This window comes from Leucoraja erinacea, chromosome 28 (genome assembly GCF_028641065.1).
Source record: "Leucoraja erinacea ecotype New England chromosome 28, Leri_hhj_1, whole genome shotgun sequence".
NCBI lineage: Eukaryota > Metazoa > Chordata > Chondrichthyes > Rajiformes > Rajidae > Leucoraja > Leucoraja erinaceus.
This window is the reverse complement of record NC_073404.1, coordinates 25918907-25941040: the sequence shown is the minus strand read 5'-3', so window position 1 is coordinate 25941040 and position 22134 is coordinate 25918907. Positions and strand designations below refer to the sequence as shown.

General features: G+C 39.7%; 1 protein-coding gene across 2 annotated transcripts in view; it reads left to right on the top strand.

Annotated features, from left to right (window-relative positions):
- Nucleotides 1-22134, top strand: part of LOC129710812 (unconventional myosin-XIX) — a 47799-nt gene that overhangs the window by 22061 nt on the left and 3604 nt on the right. The window contains exons 11-23 of one of the 2 annotated variants that reach the window (XM_055658063.1): nucleotides 56-227; nucleotides 1434-1507; nucleotides 3475-3596; nucleotides 4234-4347; nucleotides 8258-8434; nucleotides 10125-10265; nucleotides 10356-10463; nucleotides 11146-11216; nucleotides 11559-11671; nucleotides 12634-12809; nucleotides 16722-16851; nucleotides 20726-20811; nucleotides 21086-21430. In XM_055658063.1, coding sequence (XP_055514038.1) covers nucleotides 56-227; nucleotides 1434-1507; nucleotides 3475-3596; nucleotides 4234-4347; nucleotides 8258-8434; nucleotides 10125-10265; nucleotides 10356-10463; nucleotides 11146-11216; nucleotides 11559-11671; nucleotides 12634-12809; nucleotides 16722-16851; nucleotides 20726-20811; nucleotides 21086-21430 — 1829 coding nt within the window. The other variant, XM_055658064.1, reaches the window with a different exon arrangement.

Genomic DNA, 22134 nt, shown 5'->3' with positions numbered 1-22134 from the left:
TTCCTGTCTTGCCATTTTTGCTGTTATTATTAATAGGAATGCATGATTTCTCCAGGCTTTCTTGCAACCACTGCAAATCTACTGAAAATTTCTGAGGAGGACCTTTTGGAACAGATAAGAATTCGGACTATAAAAGCAGGCAAACAGCATCAGATCTTTAAAAAACCATGCTCTAAAATGGAATGTGAGACAAGAAGAGACTGTGTGGCAAAAGTTATCTATGCAAAGTAGGTGTCATAATATTTATCTGAAAAGTTATGAAATTGAAGCGCATTAGTTAATTTAGTTGAACATGGTAGTTTTACCAAACTGAAGATAGCAAGTGTAACCATTAAGGGCCTGTCCCACTTTCACAAGATAATTCACGAATTCTCCCGAGTTTTCCCCTTGATTCAAACTCGCAGAGTGTCCGTAACAAGTCCGTAGGAGTTCGTAGATATATCGTAGTGGCTCGTTATGCTAGCCGTAGGTACTCGTGGCATCAGGTAAGTCGGGATGTTTTTTCCAGCCCGATAAAAAATGTCCACGAGTAAAAAAAATGTTCGGGATGAAAGAAATTGCAACTTTTTACTTGTAAGGAGGGCATCGAAATAGTCGTGGGAATTCGTAGACATACTTGTAGGAGTTCGTAAACATAGTCGTAGAAGGTCGTAGGAGTTCGTAGATTACCTCGATCTTGATTTTTTTTTAGGTCCTTTAAACTCGGCAGATGTTTTGGATTAAGTCGTGAAAGTGGGACAGGCCCTTTATTGGAAAAGATCTGAAACTTGCACATGACTTACCTATGTTTTTATTATGGGTGCACTGTTGACTTAGTGTATTAATGGTCAAAATCATTGTTACTAAATCAGGCAATTTGCACTTCTTTGTCAATCAACTGAGTATTCATTTACTAATTAATCGTTATTCCATTTTCTGATTTTCTGATCTTGTACTGGAGTCTCAAATGCATGTAGATTACAAATTGGAGCTGAAGTGATTTGAATTATTTTGAGAATGTGATGCCAATAAAGGCAGGACAAATAAATTGCTTATTTAGGTGGTAAAATCTTTATAATGATAGCCTTACCTCCAAATTATGACATCTTGGACTATGGTCACAATTTGGTAAATTGGGAACTTTCAAGTAAATGTCCAGATAATTGATCCTAATGGTTTTGGTCAATTTAATAGCTGGCATGTCAGCAAAACTTTTTTTTCAATAACTCTGAATTTTGTAACACCTGAGTTGGAAGATCTGTCAGTATAAATTTGAAGCTACCAAATGAATCATGCTTATAAGAAGGGTCTCGACCCAAAATGTCATCCATTCCTTCTCTCCAGAGATGCTGCCTGTCCCGCTGAGTTACTCCAGCTTTTTGTGTCTATCTTTATGAAAATTTATTGTTTGATTAAATGTTTTGTGTTTGCGATAACTTTTATTTTTTTTACAGACTGTTTGACTGGCTGGTAAAAGTTATAAATGGCTCTATTTGCTCGCATTCTTTCGGATGGACCAATTTTATAGGTACATTTTATAAAATTTTAATTTGGAATAGTTACCTACTACTTTCTACAAGCAATTTTTGGTAAAATTTTAATTTGGAATAGTTACCTACTACTTTCTACAAGCAATTTTTGTTGTAAAGTGTGAAGACAATCAAATGATTTGGTGTTCTAATTATAAAATAGAAATAAGAAATCTAATATTGTGGGATTATGATCTTCTGAATGGAAAATTCAGCCATGCATCAATATATTCTAGAAATGTTAAGGCTCTTTTACCCTTAAGTTGACCATTAAATACTTGGCTATCCTAATCCTATTTACTGGTTGGTCCATTGTCTAATACGCCATGATGATTTGAGAACTTGTCAAATGGTTCTTAAATATTGTGGGATTGCTTGCCTTCACCATTTTCTCGTGTGTTCCAGACTGTATTCCTCTAAATCTCTTGCTCTGCACATTAAATTCTTGCCCTCTGGTCTAAGACGCATCCTGCCAGGGAGAATAGTGTCTTACCTGTTTATCCACGGCTCTCAGAATTTAGTTTCCCATCCTCAGCCACGTTGGCTCCAAGGAAGACAAACCCAACCAATTTAGCCTCACCTCCTAATTGAAATGTTCCATCCCAGGCAGCATCCTGGTGAGTCTCATAATCACATGTTTCCTATTATGTGGTGACTACACCTGCACACAATATATTCTAGCTGTGGCTTAACCAACGTTTTATAAACCACAACTAGTGAAGGCAACCATCTCAAAAGTCTTCTTCACCATGTATTTGCGCTGCCATCTTCAGGCATAGTGGGGCTTTACACCAAGGAATCTGTTCCTTAGGGCTGTGCCATTCATGGGATATGCTCTACCTTTATTTGATTTCCCATTCCCCTGCCACAGAATGCATCATCTCACACTTATCACAACTTCCGAGCAGATCAATATTTTCCTGTTGATTTCAACACCAATTTTCATGTAATCAACAAAATGTATTAATCATCCCTCCTACATTCACATGCAAGTTGTTAGTGTATGTAACAAGCAGCATGAGCTTTGGCAATGATCCAGGATCCTCCACATCAACCATTACTCCTTTTGGAAGGGTCCTGATCCGAATCGTCACCTATTTATTTTCTTCAGAGATGCTGCCTGACCCGCTGAGTTACTTTAGCATTTCGTGTCTTCCTCCTTTTACCAAGCCCATTTTGCCAACTTGCCAACCTTTTGGATCATTTTCTATGTGTGACCTTGCCAAATCCTTACTGTGGTTCATGTAACCATGATCAACTGCACCTCATCACTATATTTAGTTAACTCTTCAAAACCAACAATTGGATGAACCAGACAGGATCTGCCACTAACAAATCCTGAAGAAGGGTTTCGGCCCGAAACGTCGCCGAGTCTGAAGAAGGGTTTTGGCCCGAAACGTCGCCTATTTCCTTCGCTCCATAGATGCTGCTGCACCCGCTGAGTTTCTCCAGCAATTTTGTGTACCTTCGATCTTCCAGCATCTGCAGTTCTTTCTTGAACACTAACAAATCCTTGTTGCCTTTCCCTGATCGATCCTTTCCAAGAGTAGATTAAATGAATTTAATTTTGCTTCCCAGTGAGCATTACATCAAGACTGAATCAATGCCCAATCTGAGAAGAAAAGTGAATCAAAACCCTTCAGAACTTCAAATTATTGTTTGCCATTCGGGTGATCTTCTAAAAATAGTTCCAAAGCCATGGCTGTAATGTGACTTACTGTCATAAAACCGAAAGTGATGATTAATCATTGTATGTTACATTGTGCAATGTGGGATTTCTTGCTTTTATTTTATTAATTTAAGCCTTAATAATACACATCCTATAGACATAGGACAAGTGTTTGTAAAACATTAAAAAATGATAACGTGATAGCGACCACTTAAATTTTGAAATTAAGTCATGAAATGTTGGAAGTATGGTTTTTATTGGAGCAAAGCAGTTATATTCCACCACTTGCTTGTGCAGGTCTACTGGATGTATATGGATTTGAGTCATTTCCACAAAATAACCTGGAGCAGCTTTGTATTAACTATGCAAATGAGAAGCTCCAGCAGCACTTTGTTCGACACTATCTCAAGGCACAGCAGGTATTTCAAGTCTTTATTCCAATGTAACCTTTCAAAAGCATAGTACAGTTATTTCACGTGCTCTGATATATTAGTTTTCGGGAAATTAAAGACCTGAGAATCTTAAAAGATACGTTGAATTAAAATAGTTATCATTATTAATACAGCTAAGGCAGAATGATAAAATACTGTGAGAGCCATCTTATTTTTCCTTCCCAATTTCTCAAATGCCCAGAGATATTGAAACCTACGGAAGAAAATAATGCATTTTAGGGCACCATGCTGAGATATATAATTTCAACAGAATTTTAGAAAGATATAAATGTGTATTTGATCAATCTATATCCAGATGCATTGATCAATTCTACTTGTTTAATATTTGGGCATTGATATCCATTACAAGTAGATGCAACTTCATTAATTCCATGCATTAGGAGCACCAGGAGGTAGTGAGGCTGCCACTAACAAATCCTTGCTATCTACCTCTGATTGATCCTTTCCAAGAGTAGATTAAATTAATTTCAATTTGCTACACTGCCAGTAACGGGCAAATAATTACATTTCTACAAGCAGAATGTGGTGCTTGTGTGTCTGGAAGATTTATTGTACTCTAACCACTTGCTTCCCTCATTTCCCTCTTTGCTGTTCTATTCTTCAGGAGGAATATACCTCAGAGGGTCTAGAGTGGTCTTTCATCAGTTACCAAGATAACCAGAGGTGTTTGGATCTGATTGAGGGGAACCCCACCAGCATCTTTTCCCTTTTAAATGAGGTTGGTTATTTCTTCACATGTTCTTTGTAAGCATATGCCAAATCTGAATTACAGGCCTGCATGGTAGGTTGCTCTGAAAGGTTGGATCACATTGGATCCAGGGAGAGCTAGCTGCCTGGATAGAGAATTTGTTTCATGGAAATAAGCAGGGTGTGCTGATGGGAGGTTGTTCTTTTTAGATTGGAGTCCCGAGACTAGTAGTATGCCTCGGGGGTCGGTGCTGGGCCCATTGCTGTTTGTGGTTTATATCGACAATTTGGATGCAAAAATACAGCATGATTAGTAAGTTTGCAGATGACACTAAAGTGGTGGTAACATAGATAGTGAAGGTGGTTATCTAAAATCACAACAGAATCTTGATCAGCTGGGCAAGTGGAATGAGGAATGGTTAATGGAGCTTTGTGCAGATAAGAACGAGATATTGCATTTTAGGAAGTCAAACCAGGGCAGTCCCTTCACGGTAAATTATAGGGCCCTGGGGAGTGTTGTAGAGCAGAGGGATCGAGCAGTATAGATACCCTGAAAGTGGTGTCACAGATAAATAAGGTGGTCAAGAAGGCCTTCAGAACATTGGCCTTCATCAGTCAAGGTATTGAGCGTAGGAATTGGAATATTATGTTACAGTTGTACAACACATTGATGGGGCTGCATTTAGAGTATTGTGTTCAGTTTTGGGTCATCCTGCTTGCTGAGGGAAGGATGTCATTGAGAGTGTAGAGAAGATTCACCAGGATGTTGCCTGGACTCAGGGCAAGGGCCTAAGATACAGCGAGAGGTTGGGCAAGTTAGGACTTTATTCCTTGGAGCACAGGAGGTTGACGGGTGATCTTATAGAGGCGTATAAAATCACAAGGGGAATAGAGAGGGCGAATGCACAAAGTCTTTTTTTCCAAGAGTAGGGGAATTAAGAGCCAGAGGACATGGGTTTAAGGTGAGAGAGAGGAAATGTAATAGCAACCTAAGGGGTAACATTTCCACACATATAGTGTTGGGTATATGGAATGAGGTGTCAGAATGAGCTGGGGCAGGTACTATAACAACATTTGAAAGACACAAAGTGCTGAGGTACGGTAACTCAGTGGGTCAGGCAGCATCTCTGGAGAACATGATGATGGCTGCTGTGTTACTCTAGCACTTTCTATCTATTTTTGTAAAGCAGCATCTGCAGTTCCTTGTGTCAACATTTAAAGAACTTTTGGACGGGTAGATGGATGGAAACGGGTTGGACGGATATGGCCCATATGGGCAGGTGGTACTATTGTAGAAAGGGCATCTTGATCGGCATGAACAACTTGGGTTGAAGGAGCTGTTTCCGCGCTGTATGACTCCTTGACTATCTAGATTAAATGGTCATAGTGATTTCAGCTATTTATTTCTCCCTAGGAAATTTGTTGTTTAAAATAAAGATTTTGTTTGTGGTTTGCCTCTTGTCAGGGAAAGGGAATAGAGTGGCAAGAGGTTTTTTTTAGGACAAATGTTAGTGAATTATCAGCCTTCAAATCTTCACTGATATCTTAACTTTCTTTTCCTGTACCTAATAACTGAAATTTCTCATCTGCTTCAACCATTCATTCCTACAATATTCCCTCATTTAAAATAAAAGTCTAATATCATCCAGTAATTACTTCCAGATTTCCCATATTTATGTGTAGAGGATGTTTCCACCAGTGGGAGTGTCTAGGACCAGAGGCCATAGCCTCAGAATAAAAGGACGTATCTTTAGAAAGGAGATGAGGAGGAATGGTGAATCTGCAGAATTCATTGCCACAGACAGCTGTGGAGGCCAAGTCAGTGGATATTTTTAAGGTGGAGATTGGCAGATTATTGATTAGTAAGGTTGTTGGGGGTTATGGGGAGAAGGCGGGAGAATGGGGTTCAGAGGGAAAGGTCTGCCATGATTGAATAGTGGAGTAGACTTGATGGGCTGAATGGCCTCCTTCTGCTCCTAGAACTCATGAACTGGTAGCACTTTCATCTGAATCAGTAGGTCATAGAGTTGATTGTCACTTTACGAATGTACACATAATATAAAATAACACATCAATACAAAAGTATGGGACTGTGGCATTGTCAAGGGTATATATACGGGTATCAGTTTAGTTTGTAAGCATTTCATGGGAATTAATGGCCGGCACACAGACTGGTGGAAAAAGTGAACAGAACTAGCATTATCTGTCTTTCCTGGATTGTAATTGTCTTTACTGTTCTGCTAATTTGATGGACTTTATTTATGTCAAGGGCTAAACTATATTTAATATCAGTGTATTTAAGATATGCATGCCGCAGAAAGAAAATCAATATTTGGGATTTTTTGAGATTGAGGTCGATCTCCCTTTTCAGATGAATGAACGAGGCATGGTGATATTAATTAGGCAGCAGATTTGAAGGTTGTTGTGGTTAATGTTTATGTATAGAATTTTATACCGGCCCATCGGTTCAATCAAATGTCAGTGTTCATGTTTCCCTTGGGATTTTTCTCAATCTGATTTGCATATCTTTCAACTCTTGCACTCGAATCTGTCTATTCACCTGCATTTTTTGTAGGAAGGAACTGTAGATGCTGGGTTAAATCGGAGGTAGACACAAAATGCTCGAGTAACTCAGCAGGACAGGCAGCATCTCTAGAGAGAAGGAATGGGTGACGTTTCAGGTCAAGACCCTATTGGGGGTGGAGGCCGGTTCTCTGGATACTTTCAAGAGAGAGCTAGATAGGGCTCTTAAAATAGCAGAGTTGGGATATGGGGAGAAGGCAGGAAAGGGGTACTGATTGGGGATTGCTAGCTCGAAGGGCAGAATGACCTACTTCTACACCTATTGTCTATTATCTATTCTGGCTGATATGGGTCTGAAGAAGGGTCTCGACCTGAAACGTTACCCATTCCTTATCTCCAGAGATGCTGCCTGTCCCGCTGAGTTACTGCAGTATTCACCTGAATTAACCCATTTGGGAACTGTTTCTACTTTCCATTCAATCTCTTAAACAATAAAACAGATTTATTAATTGTGTGATTCATTGTATGCTCAAAGCGGCTAACTTTTCTTTAAAGTAATCCACTAGTAGTAACGTTTTCTGGAAAGTCTTGATGTGGAAATTGATTAGAAACTGTTTGCTGTTAGCTTCTATAGTTTTGTTCATTCTTTATGTTCTCACTGCATTTAATCATTAAAAAATACCTTGGCCTGATAAAATTATGTGCTATCAGTTTAGCTTTTAAGCATTTCTGGGGAATTAATGGTTTTGCTTTAATGCTTTTAAGCATTTCTAGGGAACATAACAGACTGGTGGAAAAATTAACAGAACTAACATTACCTACCTTTCCTGGACTGTAATTCTCTTTCAAATTTAGATCTCCCAACCTAAGTGACATCATGCCATGGTCCAAGGTATATTTAACATCAATAAATTGTGCATGCAGCAGAATAATGAACTGTTTAGCATAACTAGTATCATATTTAGGATATATTGGGTAACGAGGGAAAGATTTCAAGGGGACCTCTTTCACCCAGAGTGGTGAATACCTGGAATGCACTGTTGGAGAAGGTGGTGGATGCAGTATTTAAGACAAGTCCAAGTGAGCACTTGAATCACCTGGGCATTGAAGGCCATGGGCCAAGTGCTGGAATATTGGATTAATACAGATACATGCCCACTGGTCGACGTGGACATAGTTTTACTTTCACTGGGAGCTATAAAACAAACTCATGATGGGAAGTTATTTAAAGACATGATTTTGTAAAACAACACTGTTATGCCATTTCTTAACAATGAAATTGATTTTCACTTAATTTTCCTTGAATATTATTTCACCTCCTCCCCATTGTGAATTATTTGTCTATGCAGTTTTGACTGTGGATAATGAATGTCCTGTGATTTATTTTTTTGTTTCACTTGCATTTGCTTTCACTGTAGGAGAGCCGCCTTAACCGAAATTCAGATGAAAACCTATTTAAAACCCGCCTACAGACAGCTTTGGCTAAGAACCATTGTATCAGCTGGGATGTGTTCAGTAAGGTTCCGAACTTCATTGTTGCTCATTATGCAGGAAAGGTCAACTACCAGATTAAAGGAATGGTGGAGAAAAACAAGGTAAGAAAACCCAGTATTCTTGTGGCATTGGTTCAATAAACATTAAATGGGTCATGATTCTTCTGACAATGCAGGATCCTCTGCAGTAATGATGTATATTATGTGCTAAAGTTCCTTAGTGGAGTCCTAAATCAGCAGATTTCCAACTTAAGTTGTGTCTAATTATGTAATATTTATTTGCATTGATGTACTTTTCCTGACTGGAAAATAGCTAGTCTGTACAGTGCCCTCCATAATGTTTGGGACAAAGACCCATCATTTATATATTTGCCTCTGTTCTCCACAATTTGATATTTGTAATAGAAAAAAATCACATGTGGTTAAAGTGCACATTGTCAGATTTTATTAAAGGCCATTTTTATACAGAGGCTAGCTACAGGTGGAACCAGATGGGGAAGGGATGATGGGCAGATGAGACCAGGAAGGAGAGGAGATGAGATGGAAAATGTGAACAAAGAGAGAATAGAACTAGGTGATTAGGTGAGTGTGCTTGGGAGTGTGCACGGCTTGTGGCTTACCTGAAATTGAAAATTTAGTGTTTCATCGATTACCTAGCGTTCCCCACTCTATTCACCACCTCGTTCCATCTGCCCATCATCTTCACCCCATTTGGTTCCATCTACCGCCTACCAGTCTGTGTCCCTTGTACTGCTGCATTCTGGCTAGCTTTCCTTCTCGGCCCTGATGCAGGGTTTCGACCCAAAATGTCAACTTGCACCTTTACCTCCTTGAATGGTCCTTGATCCGCTGATTCTAATTATGTACTTTCTTGGTTCAAGAGTCCACCATCTACAGTCTCAGTTGCTTTCATTTACAGGGTTGGATAGGTGTATCCCATGCAAACTTCCTTGTTTACTTCCCCTGATGCACTATTTTATCATCTTGTTCACTATTTTTTGTGTACATTTAAGACTGATCAATAGATTTTTAAATGTTCGAAGAACCATTGGAAATGGAATTGGTGCAGAGAAATGACACTGAAGCAGAGTATCGGGGATGAGTTTATAAATTATAGTGCAAACACCTGGGGCTGAATTCTCTATTCCCACTTCTATTTTTTATATTCTTAGATTGGGGAGCCAATGAGTCCTATGAACCAAGGGATGGATTAGTTATTATCAGATATGGGGTAAAAAATCAGTAGAAGGTATCTGGATCCAACACTACAACCTGGTATGGAAGAAAATTGTGGTTTGAAGGAAGGGAGTGAAGAATGCACTCGCATTGAAAATAAGCACATCATGATTGTGTTGCATTGTATCTAATCTACGATAGGACATTAGAACGTCTTTGTAAATTATGTACCAACTATGAGTTGCAATAATATCCTTGATAAATTGGAAGATAATTTGATTCCTTGGTGCCGCTAGCTTAACCTTGTGAATTTGTGTTAATTTTTAAACATTTCTCTGATTCTGTTCTGCTAATATAAATTACTCAGTATTTTAGATCAATATTTTTTAAATTAATCCAGTATTTTAAAAAATGTAGACATTTTTTGTACCATTCTCAAAAAAGTGTGGCCTGTTGGGTAGCGGTATATAAATAGGCAGGATAGAACCGCTTCGAAAATTTGACCATTGGTATTAATTCTATGTTAATAAAATTACTTCTTGTTAAGAGCTTTGCAGGTAGCCTTGCCGTGACTATCATTCAGATATCGGTCTACTTAATATTCCTCTTGCTTCAGGATCCTGTGCCACCAGAGCTGATGCAGTTGTTGCAGACATCCCGGGATGTCCTACTGATGGAGCTATTTCCCATCGAAGAGAAAGCACACAATGACACTAAAGTGCAGAACAAAGCTGTTACTGTGGTCTCTAAATTTAAGGTCAGTTTGCATTAACACTTGATTGTGGTACCTGTCATAGAAGATGAGCCCCTGGTGTTATCCAATGCTTTTCACCATTTACTCCTGCAGGGTTCACTAGAGAGCCTCATGCGTATTTTGAACAGCACTACACCTCACTACATCAGATGCATAAAGCCAAATATGGATTGCAAGCCTCATCTTTTCACGTCACAGGAGGTACAGTAGTAGAATAAGAAAAGTTGCATTTATTGCTGAAGACATTATAAAACTTTCAGTTGTTTGAATGAATCGTATGAAAATTGTCACCTTTTTAGTATTTTGCCACATCTTCCTTTAAAGGATAGATAACTCATTTTCTATGAATGTAAAAATAAAATATAAATTTGAACTTTTTTAGATTTAAAATTTCTACGGGTTTACTTTGGTGGTATTTAGGTTTAGGCAGTATTGCGCAACATTGTCACGGTGGCTCAACAGTAGAGTTGCTGCCTTATGGCGCTTGTAGCACCGGAGACCCGGGTTCGATCCCGACTATGGGTGCTCTCTTTACGGTTTTTGTAGGTTCTCCCCGTGACCTGCGTGGGTTTTCTCTGAGATGTTTGGTTTCCTCCAACACTCCAAAGAAGTACAGGTATGTAGGTTAAATGGTTTGGTGTATGTGTAAACTGTCCCTAGTGTGTGTAGGACAGTGTTAATGTGCGGGGATTGCTGGTCGGTGCGGACTCGGTGGGCCAAAGGGCCTGTATCCGCACTGTATCTCTAAACTAAACTAAACAATATCTGAGTTTAACATTTTGTTTATCCATGTTGTAAATAGATGGAAATTCACATCAAATATTTATGTTACTTCCTCTTATTTTGAAATGAAAAATATTCATAAATTTGGTTTTGATTTCAGATTTTCACCCAGCTGGAAGCCTGTGGTTTAGTTGAAACAGTTAACATAAGTGCAGCTGGGTTCCCCATTAGGTATGTTAGTCCGTTATCAATCTGCGCTTTTTAAAATTTGGCTATATAATTGTGATATGTAAGGAATCTTTTATCTTAATTCAGCTTTTTGCTCATACCTAAAATATACTGGAACATTATCTGTAATAATTATAAATTTGTTGCTCCTAAGGTTATGAATAGCCAATTGTGCCAATTGTTTGCTTAAAAAATACATATCATGTTGGAAATTCTGAATAAAATGTTTTAGGTGATTTACTTGGGAAAGTTTACATTTCATTTAGCTTGGATTCAAAACTAACAGGTGTATGACATGTGTTTTTGTTGCTGGAAATATTGTCTAATACTATTTTATTAATCTAGGGTCCCATGCCAGCATTTTCTGGAACGATATGGACTGTTAGAAAAATATGGCCCAATTAATTTACCAAGTCCAGCCAGCGTTAATGGATGCTTTTCAACAAAAAAAGGGAAAGGTTAGTTTTCTATATATTGTATTGTATTGTATTTTAATGACCACACAGCCAGGCTGGTGGAATTTGTTATCAGTACAGCTTGGTACAGGTTCCAACATTTCATCAAACATTAAACATATAGCATAGATATACATACAAACAGACGCATTACATAATACATAAGGGCCACGCTTATTCTTATTCCTCACCGTACAGAGTTTAAAATGTTAATTGCAGTGGGAATGAAACTGTTTTTAAAGCGGTTTGTTTTTGAGGCAATTGTCCTGTAGCGCCTCCCAGAGGGCAGTAGCTGAAAGGCATAGTGTGCAGGGTTAGTAGGATCAGAGATGATCTTGCGGGCTCTGTGTAATGTCCGTTTGTGGTAAAGTGATTCAAGGGATGGTAGGGGTAAGCCAATAATTTTAGATGCTCTGTTGATGATGCGCTGTAATTTCTTCCGGGAGAGTGAGTCGAGACTGCCGAACCAGACTGTGATGGATGAAGTGAGGATGCTTTCGATGATGGCTGTATAGAAGCGGAGCATGAGATGAGACCTTGCTCTGAACTTCCTGAGCTGTCGGAGATGGAAAAGTCTTTGCTGGGCTTTTCCATAGATGTGGTCTGCGTTTGTCCTCCATTTGAGGTTGTAGATTTACAATAAAACTTTAATAGAAGAAACATTTAGTTTAATTAATAGGTTACTAGTACTATAGCTCTGTGCTAAGCAAAGTTTTATATAGACTTGTTCACTTTGGTACTAAAACCATTTGTTTTGCAATTTTTTTTAAATCTTAATTTTCACTCTGTTTTCCCTCTTCCTTCCAGTATCTTTCAACTTGACACTTCAACAATTTCTTCATTTCTTCTTGCTGTCTTCAACTTGCTTCTTGACTCGAATTTTGCTGCCTTGTCTCTGATGCTCTCACATCTGCCTGTAATGGAGATGCTGTTGCCATGGAAATGGATATAGTTTGCCTTTGCAGGTTCATTATCAACAGATGGCAGCAGTGAGACTTTGCAGCCCGCTGTGCAGGACATTCTCTCTCATGTATTAGATGGTCAAAGTATTGTATCGTCATTCCATAACCCAGCTGCGAACCAGTTTCGTCGCTCAATAGTGCACTGTGGCAAAACAAAATTATTCATGACTCATGGTATGGTAAGTTGTCAAAATTATCTTGGGGGGTTTTCATCTGCTTTTCCAGTTAAGCTGCAAATGAACAAAGATAGTTCATTTCAGGCCTCAGTCTTGTCTCGTCATTCAGTTAGATCATGAGTGATGCATATCCAAATGCCATTCGGATTCCTTGGTTAATTATTCCTTGACTGATAAAAATTGTATTCGTCTCAAATTTAATATTAATAACTGGTTAGTCTTGAATTTTGTGTAAAACAAGCTTTAACTTCCGAATTGGCTGATTTTGATCTTAAGGTAATGTATGCTTGTCCTATTCTCCTTCATCAATAGTAAAGATACTTTGCTAACTAATCTATCAATTACTTGCAAAGTCCCCAAAAATCTTGATTAAACTGATAGCATAGGTGGGGAGAGCAGGTATTGAGGGCGGTGGTTCTGGGACGCCTAAACTAACTGTTGAGCTTTTCAAAGGTGTCGTGGGCCCAACTCAACGAAACACCAGTAAAGGGAGGTGCCCACTTGATAACCCCAGTGAAATCTACACAATGAGTTTTTATGTGCTTGTTAACATGTAGATCGCTTATTGTGGAATATGGACTTTGTTATTGTCTTATAACATAAGCATGTATAAGTAGTTTAGATACTACTTTGATTTGGGGTTTGGTTTTCTTGGTTGAATGATTATCCTTATAACACAAGTACTTTGTATTTTAATAGTATTTAATTGAAACTCTGTAAACATCTGTTGAATCTATGCTGAACATGTATCAAAGCTTCTAATGGTCTAGATCTTGTTGGTCATCCACAACATTTATGGTTGCTATTCAGCTATTGAAAACACTGTAGATCTCAGACTTCCGTGGTTACATTCAAATTCCAGACTTAAGAGATTCGCTCTTCTGAAGCTATCACTACATTCTGGCACTGGACTCCCATTTCCTTTGAGTATTTATAAAGGAAAAAGACTAGCAAGAGCAAATATGGACAAAGGCATATTTATAATGAATGGCAGAGTAGACTTGATGGGCCGAGTGGTCTAATTCTATCTCTTATGATCATAACTTGGACGTCAGTGACTCATGACGTCCCTTCAAGGATCTACGCTAAGGCCTATTTTGCAATCAAAACCATTAAATATACATTAATTAATGATTTTGACTGCAGAAAAGAGAACTAGAGATATCCACTATTTTTAGTTACAACAATGCTGAAACTAAGTCAGCTGTTTGCAAGACATAATTTCCTAAAAATTAAATGATGATATTTTCAGTGTTGTGCAATTGAAAAATGATTTCATTTTCCTAGAACAAAGCATAAGGATGATAATTTCCAGATGTTGCCTAACACTGGAATTTCAATGAGGCACTCAAGAGTGAGTCAGCATTGTACCCTAACTGGGCAGCCTGGGATAAGGAGATCCTACTAACTCTTATCAGGCAACTGCCATATTTATTCCTAGTCATTTTCTCCAGAACACTGCCCAAACCTCCCCAACTCACTACCTCTTGATCTCATTCAGCACCCCTCAACGTTATAATGACCAAAATTGATTCCCTTTCTTATTGTGACTAACAATGGAAACTTCAATCTCCAACCACTCATCCTCATGTCCAATCTCCACACTCCTAATGCCACCCACCTAATTCTCATATTAATTCCAGGCTTCCTCCCCACCCCAATGGTCTTAGGTTGGATCACCTCCTCTGCACCTTGATGCACTCAATGCAGAGCCCCTTATCCCAATTCCTCACTCCTTCCATCCACATTCCTCACCTTTCACCACACCAGCCTCCGCATCCAACACACCATTCTCCGACGATTCCGCCACCAATCACATCTTTCCATCCCCACCCGGTTTCAGCAGAGACCAATATCTCCACAACTGCTTGGTTCATTACTCCTTTCCCACCCAACTCGCTAGGTATTTTCCACTACAACCGCAGGAGATGCAAAGCCTCTCCTGACCCTCCATTCAGGGATCCCAGTCACCCTTACAGTTGTGACAGATTCACATGCACCTATTCAAACCTTGTGTATTGCATTCAGAGCTCCCATGTGGCCAAATTTATATCGGCGAGACCAACTATGGACTAGACGACTGTCTCGCTGAACACTTGCGCTCTGTCCGCCAAGGCCTGCTGGGTTTCCCAGCTGCTAACCATTTTAACTCCCCATCACATTCCCATATGATCTTTCTGTTCTTGGACCCCTCCATTGCCAAAGTGGGGCCACAACCAAATTGGAGGTACAGAACCTGATATTCCACTTGGGTAGCTTACAACACAATGGTATGAACATTGAATTCTCTAGTTTTATTTAATAATCCTACTCCCTCCTCTCGCTTTCTTATACCCCCCTCTCCATCCATTTCATTTGTTCCCGATGTTGGGGAAGTCCAGGACACAGCTTAAGGATAAGGGGGAAATCCTTTAAAACCGAGATGAGGAGAACTTTTTTCACACAGAGAGTGGTGAATCTCTGGAACTCTCTGCCACAGAGGGTAGTTGAGGCCAGTTCATTGGCTATATTTAAGAGGGAGTTAGATGTGGCCCTTGTGGCCAAGGGGATCAGAGGGTATGGAGAGAAGGCAGGTACGGGATACTGAGTTGGATGATCAGCCATGATCATATTAAATGGCGGTGCAGGCTCGAAGGGCCGAATGGCCTACTCCTGCACCTAATTTCTATGTTTCTATGTTTCATTGCGCACCTCCCTCCTGTCTCAGACTGCTAATCTCCCCTCCTTCGTACACTCATCTTCCATCGCAGAGTGCCTCATTGTCCAACTAACCTCCTCTTTCTTCTCCCCCTTCAACCCATATCCTACTCTGGGTCTTCTTTCCTTACCCAACCCTTTTGTCTCCATTTCGTCTCTGGTCTTTGCCACTTACTCCACTCATCTGCCTATCAATACCCTTCACCTCAATCCACCTATCACATGCCGGGCTTAATTCCGCCCCTATCTACTCTAATCAGTCCGAAGAAGGGTCCTGACCTAAAACATTACCTGTTCATTCCTTCTTCATATGCTGCCTGACCCCCTGAGCTACCCTAGTATTTTCTTTTGCCCAAGATTCCAGCATACCCCCCAGCTAATTTCTAAACCAGATCAGTACTTTATCTTTAGTACCGTGGACTTTTATATTAGATCAAAGTTACTTGCATGTGGAATCTTACCAAAATCATATTAGTAGTCAAAATAACATACAGCATGTTGATAATGCAGATAATGGTAATCGATGGATGGGTGTGAAAAGACATGCCATTCACTTTTTAAAAGGATATGTTTGCCTTCATAACAAGAGGAGTTGCGTATAAGAGCAAGGAGGTCCTTCTGCAGTTGTACAGGGCCCTGGTGAGACCACACCTGGATTATTATGTGCAGTTTTGGTCTCCCAATTTGAGGAAGGACATTCTTGCTATTGAGGGAGTGCAGCGTAGGTTCACCAGGCTAGTTTCCGGGATGGCGGGACTGACATATGTTAATAGAATGGAGTGGCTGGGCTTGTAAACTCTGGAATTTAGAAGGATGAAAGGGATTCTTATTGAAACATATAAGATTATTAATGGTTTGGACACGTGTCCGCGATGCTGGGGGAGTCCAGAACCAGGGGCCACAGTTTAAGAATAAGGGGTAGGCCATTTATAATGGAGATGAGGAAAAACTTTTTCACAGAGAGTTCTGAATCTCTGGAATTCTCTGCCTCAAAGGGCTGTGGAGGCTGGTTCTCTGGATGCTTTCAAGAGAGAGCTAGACAGAGCACTTAAAGATAGCGGAGTCAAGGGATATGGGGAGAAGGCAGGAACAGGATACTGATTGTGGATGATCAGCCATGATCACATTGAGTGGCGGTGCTGGCTCGAGGGGCCGAATGGCCTACTCCTGCACCTATTGTCTATTATTGTCTATAACATTTGTCTGTATTCCTCTTAGCTTGAACTGCTTGAAAGTGCAAGAAATCAAACACTTGACAAGAAGGCGCTTTGTATTCAATATAGCTGGCGCAGATACCGCCAGAGAAAATTAGCACGATCAAGACGGGCAGCAACCCTCATTCAAGCAGGTAAAGATTGTTCCTGTATTGCTCAGCTGCATAAAAGTTGAAAAGAATCAAATGAAACGCATTCAACCACAAAATTACTGTAAATTAATGCGCAGGTTCAAAAATTATTACTTGTAAATAGGTACAGAATAATGTTCAAGAAAGAAATGATGCCAATACCTGAAATAAAAACAGAAAATGTTCAGCTGGTCAGGCAGCTTTTATGGAGAGAGTTACGGTGAATGTTGCAAGTCAATGACCTTTGATCAAAAATAGGAAATTTAGATGACAAACATGTTTTGAGCTATAGAGCGAGTGAGGGAATGAAGGGAACGAGGAGAATATGTGTGGAGACCAATGGGTACTGAATGATGCAAATGGAGGTACGGGTGCTGACTGAGAGTGGTGAAGGCTTGTTAGTCACAGATGACCTGTCCAGAGGGAGTTTAAATAAACTGAGATGAATGAGAACATGATATTGAGATATAATTGCTTGAATTCAAAAATGAAGGAATACTGGAAATTCGCCATAGGTTAGATAACATCTGCCACGAGAGGGGGAAAAAAACTGAATTAATGTTACCAGTTGATGATCCTTCATCATAAACAGTTGTCTGAAATCGGTACTGTAAATCAGGCTGTAAAGGTGCTAATTGTAACACAAAGTGCTATTGTTTGACTTTCACTGGAAGAGTGAAAGAGGCCAAAGACGAGAGTGTTGTGTGGACAATTAAAATGACACGGTACTGGAAATATAGGGTGACCTATGTAGGAGGTGTTCTACAATGTAGTTGCCCATTCTATATTTGGTTGCACGAGTTCTGAGCACCTTGCCATATACTAAACTGGAGGAAGTATGTGAATTTCTGCCTCACCTAGAAGACGACTAAACAAATTACTCGAGATTCAATGTAGAAAATCGCCACTAGGATGTGAAGTAATCTATTTCTCTGTTCCTTTTAATAATTTGAACTTACAAATGAACAGTTTAGGTAACTATTTCTATTGGTGATCTTGTTGATATAGATAACTGGATTTGAAACTCTCATTTGCTACAATCAGAGGCCATGAAGACCCTCTGATCTCTCCTGCAAATTAAATAGGTCATATCCAATCTGTCGGTAGACAAAAATGCTGGACAAACTCAGCGGGCGAGGCAGCATCTATGGAGTGAAGGAATAGGTGACGTTTCGGGTCGAGACCCTTCTTTAGACTGATGTGGGGGTGGAGACAGTGGGCTGTGGAAGAGCTGGGAAGGGGAGGGGAAGGAGGGAGAAAGCAAGAACCTGAAATTGGAGAAGTTAATGTTCATACCGCTGGTGTTGGGCCAAGCGATCGGCAAGCCTGGAAGTTACGAAGAGAGCGGCCTCTGAGGAAAGCCGAGAGGGGAGGGAATGGTAAGATGTGGCCAGAGGTGGGATCCCATTGGAGGTGGTGAAAATGTCGGAGGATTACCTGTTGACCGCACCCTCCATAACTCCCTGGTCAATTTGTCCCTTCCCACCCAAACCACCCCCTCTCCTGGTACTTTCCCTTGCAACCGCAGGAAATGCTGCACTTGTCACTTTACCTCCCCCCTCGACTCCATCCAAGGACCCAAGCAGTCTTTCCAGGTGAGGCTGAGGTTCGCCTGCACCTCCTCCAACCTCATCTATTGCATCCGCAGCTCTAGGTGTCAATTCTTCTACATCGGTGAGACCAAGCGCAGGCTTGGCGATCGCTTTGCCCAACACTTCCACACAGTCCGCATTAACCAACCCGATCTCCCGGTGGCTCAGCATTTCAACTCCCCATCCCATTCTGTATCCGACCTTTCCGTCCTGGGCCTCCTCCATGGCCAGAGTGAGTCCCACCGTAAATTGGAGGAGCAGCACTTCATATTTTGCTTGGGTAGTTTACAGCCCGGCGGTATGAACATTGACGTTTCCTTGCTTTCTCCCTCCTTCCCCTCCACAGCCTCCTGTCTCCGCCTCATCCTTTCTTCTCCCCCCCCCCCCCCCCCCCCCCCCCCCCAATCCCTCATCAGTCTGAAGAAGGGTCTTGACCCGAAACATCACCTATTCCTTTGCTCCATAGATGCTGCCTCACATGCTGAGTTTCTCCAGCATTTTTGTTTACCTTTGATTTTTCCAGCATCTGCAGTTCTTTCTTAAACATATCCAATCTGTCCATCTGTTCTAAGTCTGCCTTTGATGCATATACCTTCATCTTTTTGTCATTGGGGGGGGGGGGGGGAGAGGTCCTTTTTTTTTTTTTCATTTGACTAAAATGGTTCTCCCATTTTTCACATTTCATTGACTTGGCACTTTTTGTAAGATTAAGCCCTCATTCTGGATTCTGTTTGTATGAGTGAGACCTCTTTATCTTATCTATCCAATGCTTCTATCAGGTTTAAATTATTTTGGTATAGTATCATTTCATCTTCTAAATTGAAGGAGCACGACTAAGTTTCTATAAACGTATCATAATTTAGGCCATTAAACTATGTATCATTCTGATCAATCTGTACTTTAATCTCTCAAGGCCATTATATTGTTTCTAAATTGCAAAGTACAAAAGTCAAAGTAATACTGCTGGGTGTCCACTCAGAGCTGCAGAATTGAAGGAAAACTTACAAAGTCACAGAAAATCCCTTGAATTCATAGTTCTGGTGTTGTTTTATCATTTTTGTTCCTGTGCATTAATTTCCAGTAATTTATGAATTAACTATACTTTATACTTTATTCATTTATGTACATGATCATATAAATGCCATTGTTTCATTCATCATCTCCAATGTCTTAGCAATTCTTAGTATTAAGAAGATACTTTGATTTGCACATCTTTTAATCTTGACTCTGCACGTGTACTCCAATTGCCACAATTTTGCCTTACACATTATGTTTTTGTCTCTTTGTATCTACTAATTCTCTAGACAGGTTACGTTATATCCTATGATGATACATTAATATGTAATTCTCTATTCAAGTAGATGATGTGGGAAGTACTACTTGTCGTAAATGTTGTACATTTTGGCTCAACTTTTGTCGCCACCAACCAACTTCCAATCTTGCCATACCTGATCATCCCCAACCAGGGTTTTTTAGTTTCATACCCAATCATCAAAGTTCACAACTTCTGTCCATCATCTACATGATGATAATCTAAAGATATTTCATGCATAAAACTCATGCATTTCGTGCATCATGAGTTTATGAAGCCTGCAGGAAGACCTGATAGAAGTATATAAAATAATGAAAGGCAGGGTAGACTGTCCAAATTAATTTCCCAGCAGGAAAAATACTGGAGGGCATAGCTTTAAGATGAATGGGGCAAAGTGTAAGGGTGGTGTGTTGGGCAAGTTTTTTTTTAATATACAGAGGGTGGGTGAGTGCCTGGAACATATTGCCGGGGATGATGGTTGAAGCAGATATGTTAGCGGCATTTAAAATACTTTTGTATGGGCATATGGATATGCAGGGTATAGAGGGATATGGGTTATGTGAAAGTAGATGCAAGTGATGGTCTTGCCATCATATTCGGCACAGACATTGTGGGCTGAATGGTCTGCTCTTGTGCTTTATTGTTCTATGTTCTAAAACGCCATGGTCTCTTGATCTACCAAAGTATTATTTTAATTAATTCTTGGGTAATGCTTTTAATCTTTAATTAGTTAAAACATTGGTGTAATGTCTATTAATCTATGTTCTAAAACGCCATGGTCTCTTGATCTACTTCTAAAGTATTTTAATTAATTCTGGGTAAATGCTTTTAATCTTTAATTAGTTAAAACATTGGTGTAATGTCTATTAATCTTATTCCGTCACCTGAAAAATTGTAGAACTTCATTGGGGATTTTTGCACACAGCTATTAGTGCATAATTGCTAGCTTATTATTCCTTCCATTTCTCCACAGCTATTAGATCATGGTTGACCAGACAGTGGATTAAGAAACTCAATCATGCTGCCATTGTGCTACAAAGAGCATGGAAAGCCTGGAAGGTGAGTTAAAATTTAGAATCTGGAAATTACTCCGGTATCTGGCTTAACTACGTTGCATAATCATGTTGAAAAACATTCCTTAAATTATTAAATTGTTAAATTGATCGCCAAATGTTAAAATATACTTGAATTAAGGTCTAGTAGTATTGATCTAAGAATAGCCAAATTAAATTGGAACAAAATAAAAACAGTCTATACTTAGGTGAGATGGCTATAAATAAGCCAACCCGCCATATAAACTAATTGCATTCTTTTCAAAATATTATATTTTTAGATTAAAATGGAAACCTTGGCAGATGATGAGTTGGATGATACATCATACTTTAAAGAAATAGAATTGATTCCAGGTTCTCCTAAGTGCTCATCTTTATTTCTCCCACTACGTGCGTCACCAAATAAGCAGTCTCAATCAATTTGTGTTGAAAATCTAAACCCGTGCTCTTGGCCTCTGGGTCTGACTCTGTCATCTTTTTGCATTACTACAATGACTCCATCTGCATATGAAATTCTTAAGGCTTTTGCTCGACTGACAATCTTGAAGTTGAAGTGGAGAAATAACCATAAATTAAAGCACACTCGGTCTCATCGGGGTATTGCTTCCATTAGAGCATTACCTGAGGTAAGGAATATGTTTTCTTTTGTATACATGAAATATTTGTAACAACTGCAATTAAAATATCTAATGCTATATTTATGAATAATATTGGATAGTGCCTTCCTCATGTTCAATTTGGGTTGCACAAAAAAACACAAAATTGGCCCTAATCCAGTGTGAAGCAACATTAGGGTGTTTGCACCCAAAAAACAGACCTAAAATAGGATCTGCACAACTCCTGATGTGACGGTCAACATAAAGAAACCGCCTTGTAGAACTATAGACTAGTAAAGCTGTTCAGCTTGAAAACAGACCTTTGGCCCAACTTGTCCATATTGACCGAGTTGCCTTACCGAGCTAATCCCACTAGCCTGTGTCTGACACATATCTCTCCAAACCTTTCCTATCCATGTATCTGTCTGTACAAGTCTCTTTTAAATGATGTATTGTACCTGCCTCTACCACTTGTGATCCACATTTAGAGAGTAGAAACCTTGTTTAATGAAAAGGTGAGACTGACGTGAGTGCAATCCAAGCAATATTATTGCTTCATAATTGTAGTGCACGGGTAATATCTCGACAGCAGTGAGCCACAAAATGAGTCTCTTGTCATATATCTGTTTTGGCTGCTTGAAATTTCCTTGTTTGTGAAAAAATTAAGAATCAGTATGATCAGTGAACAATCCAGGTGGAAGAGGAATGGTCCAAGGTCTTCCTGCCACATATGT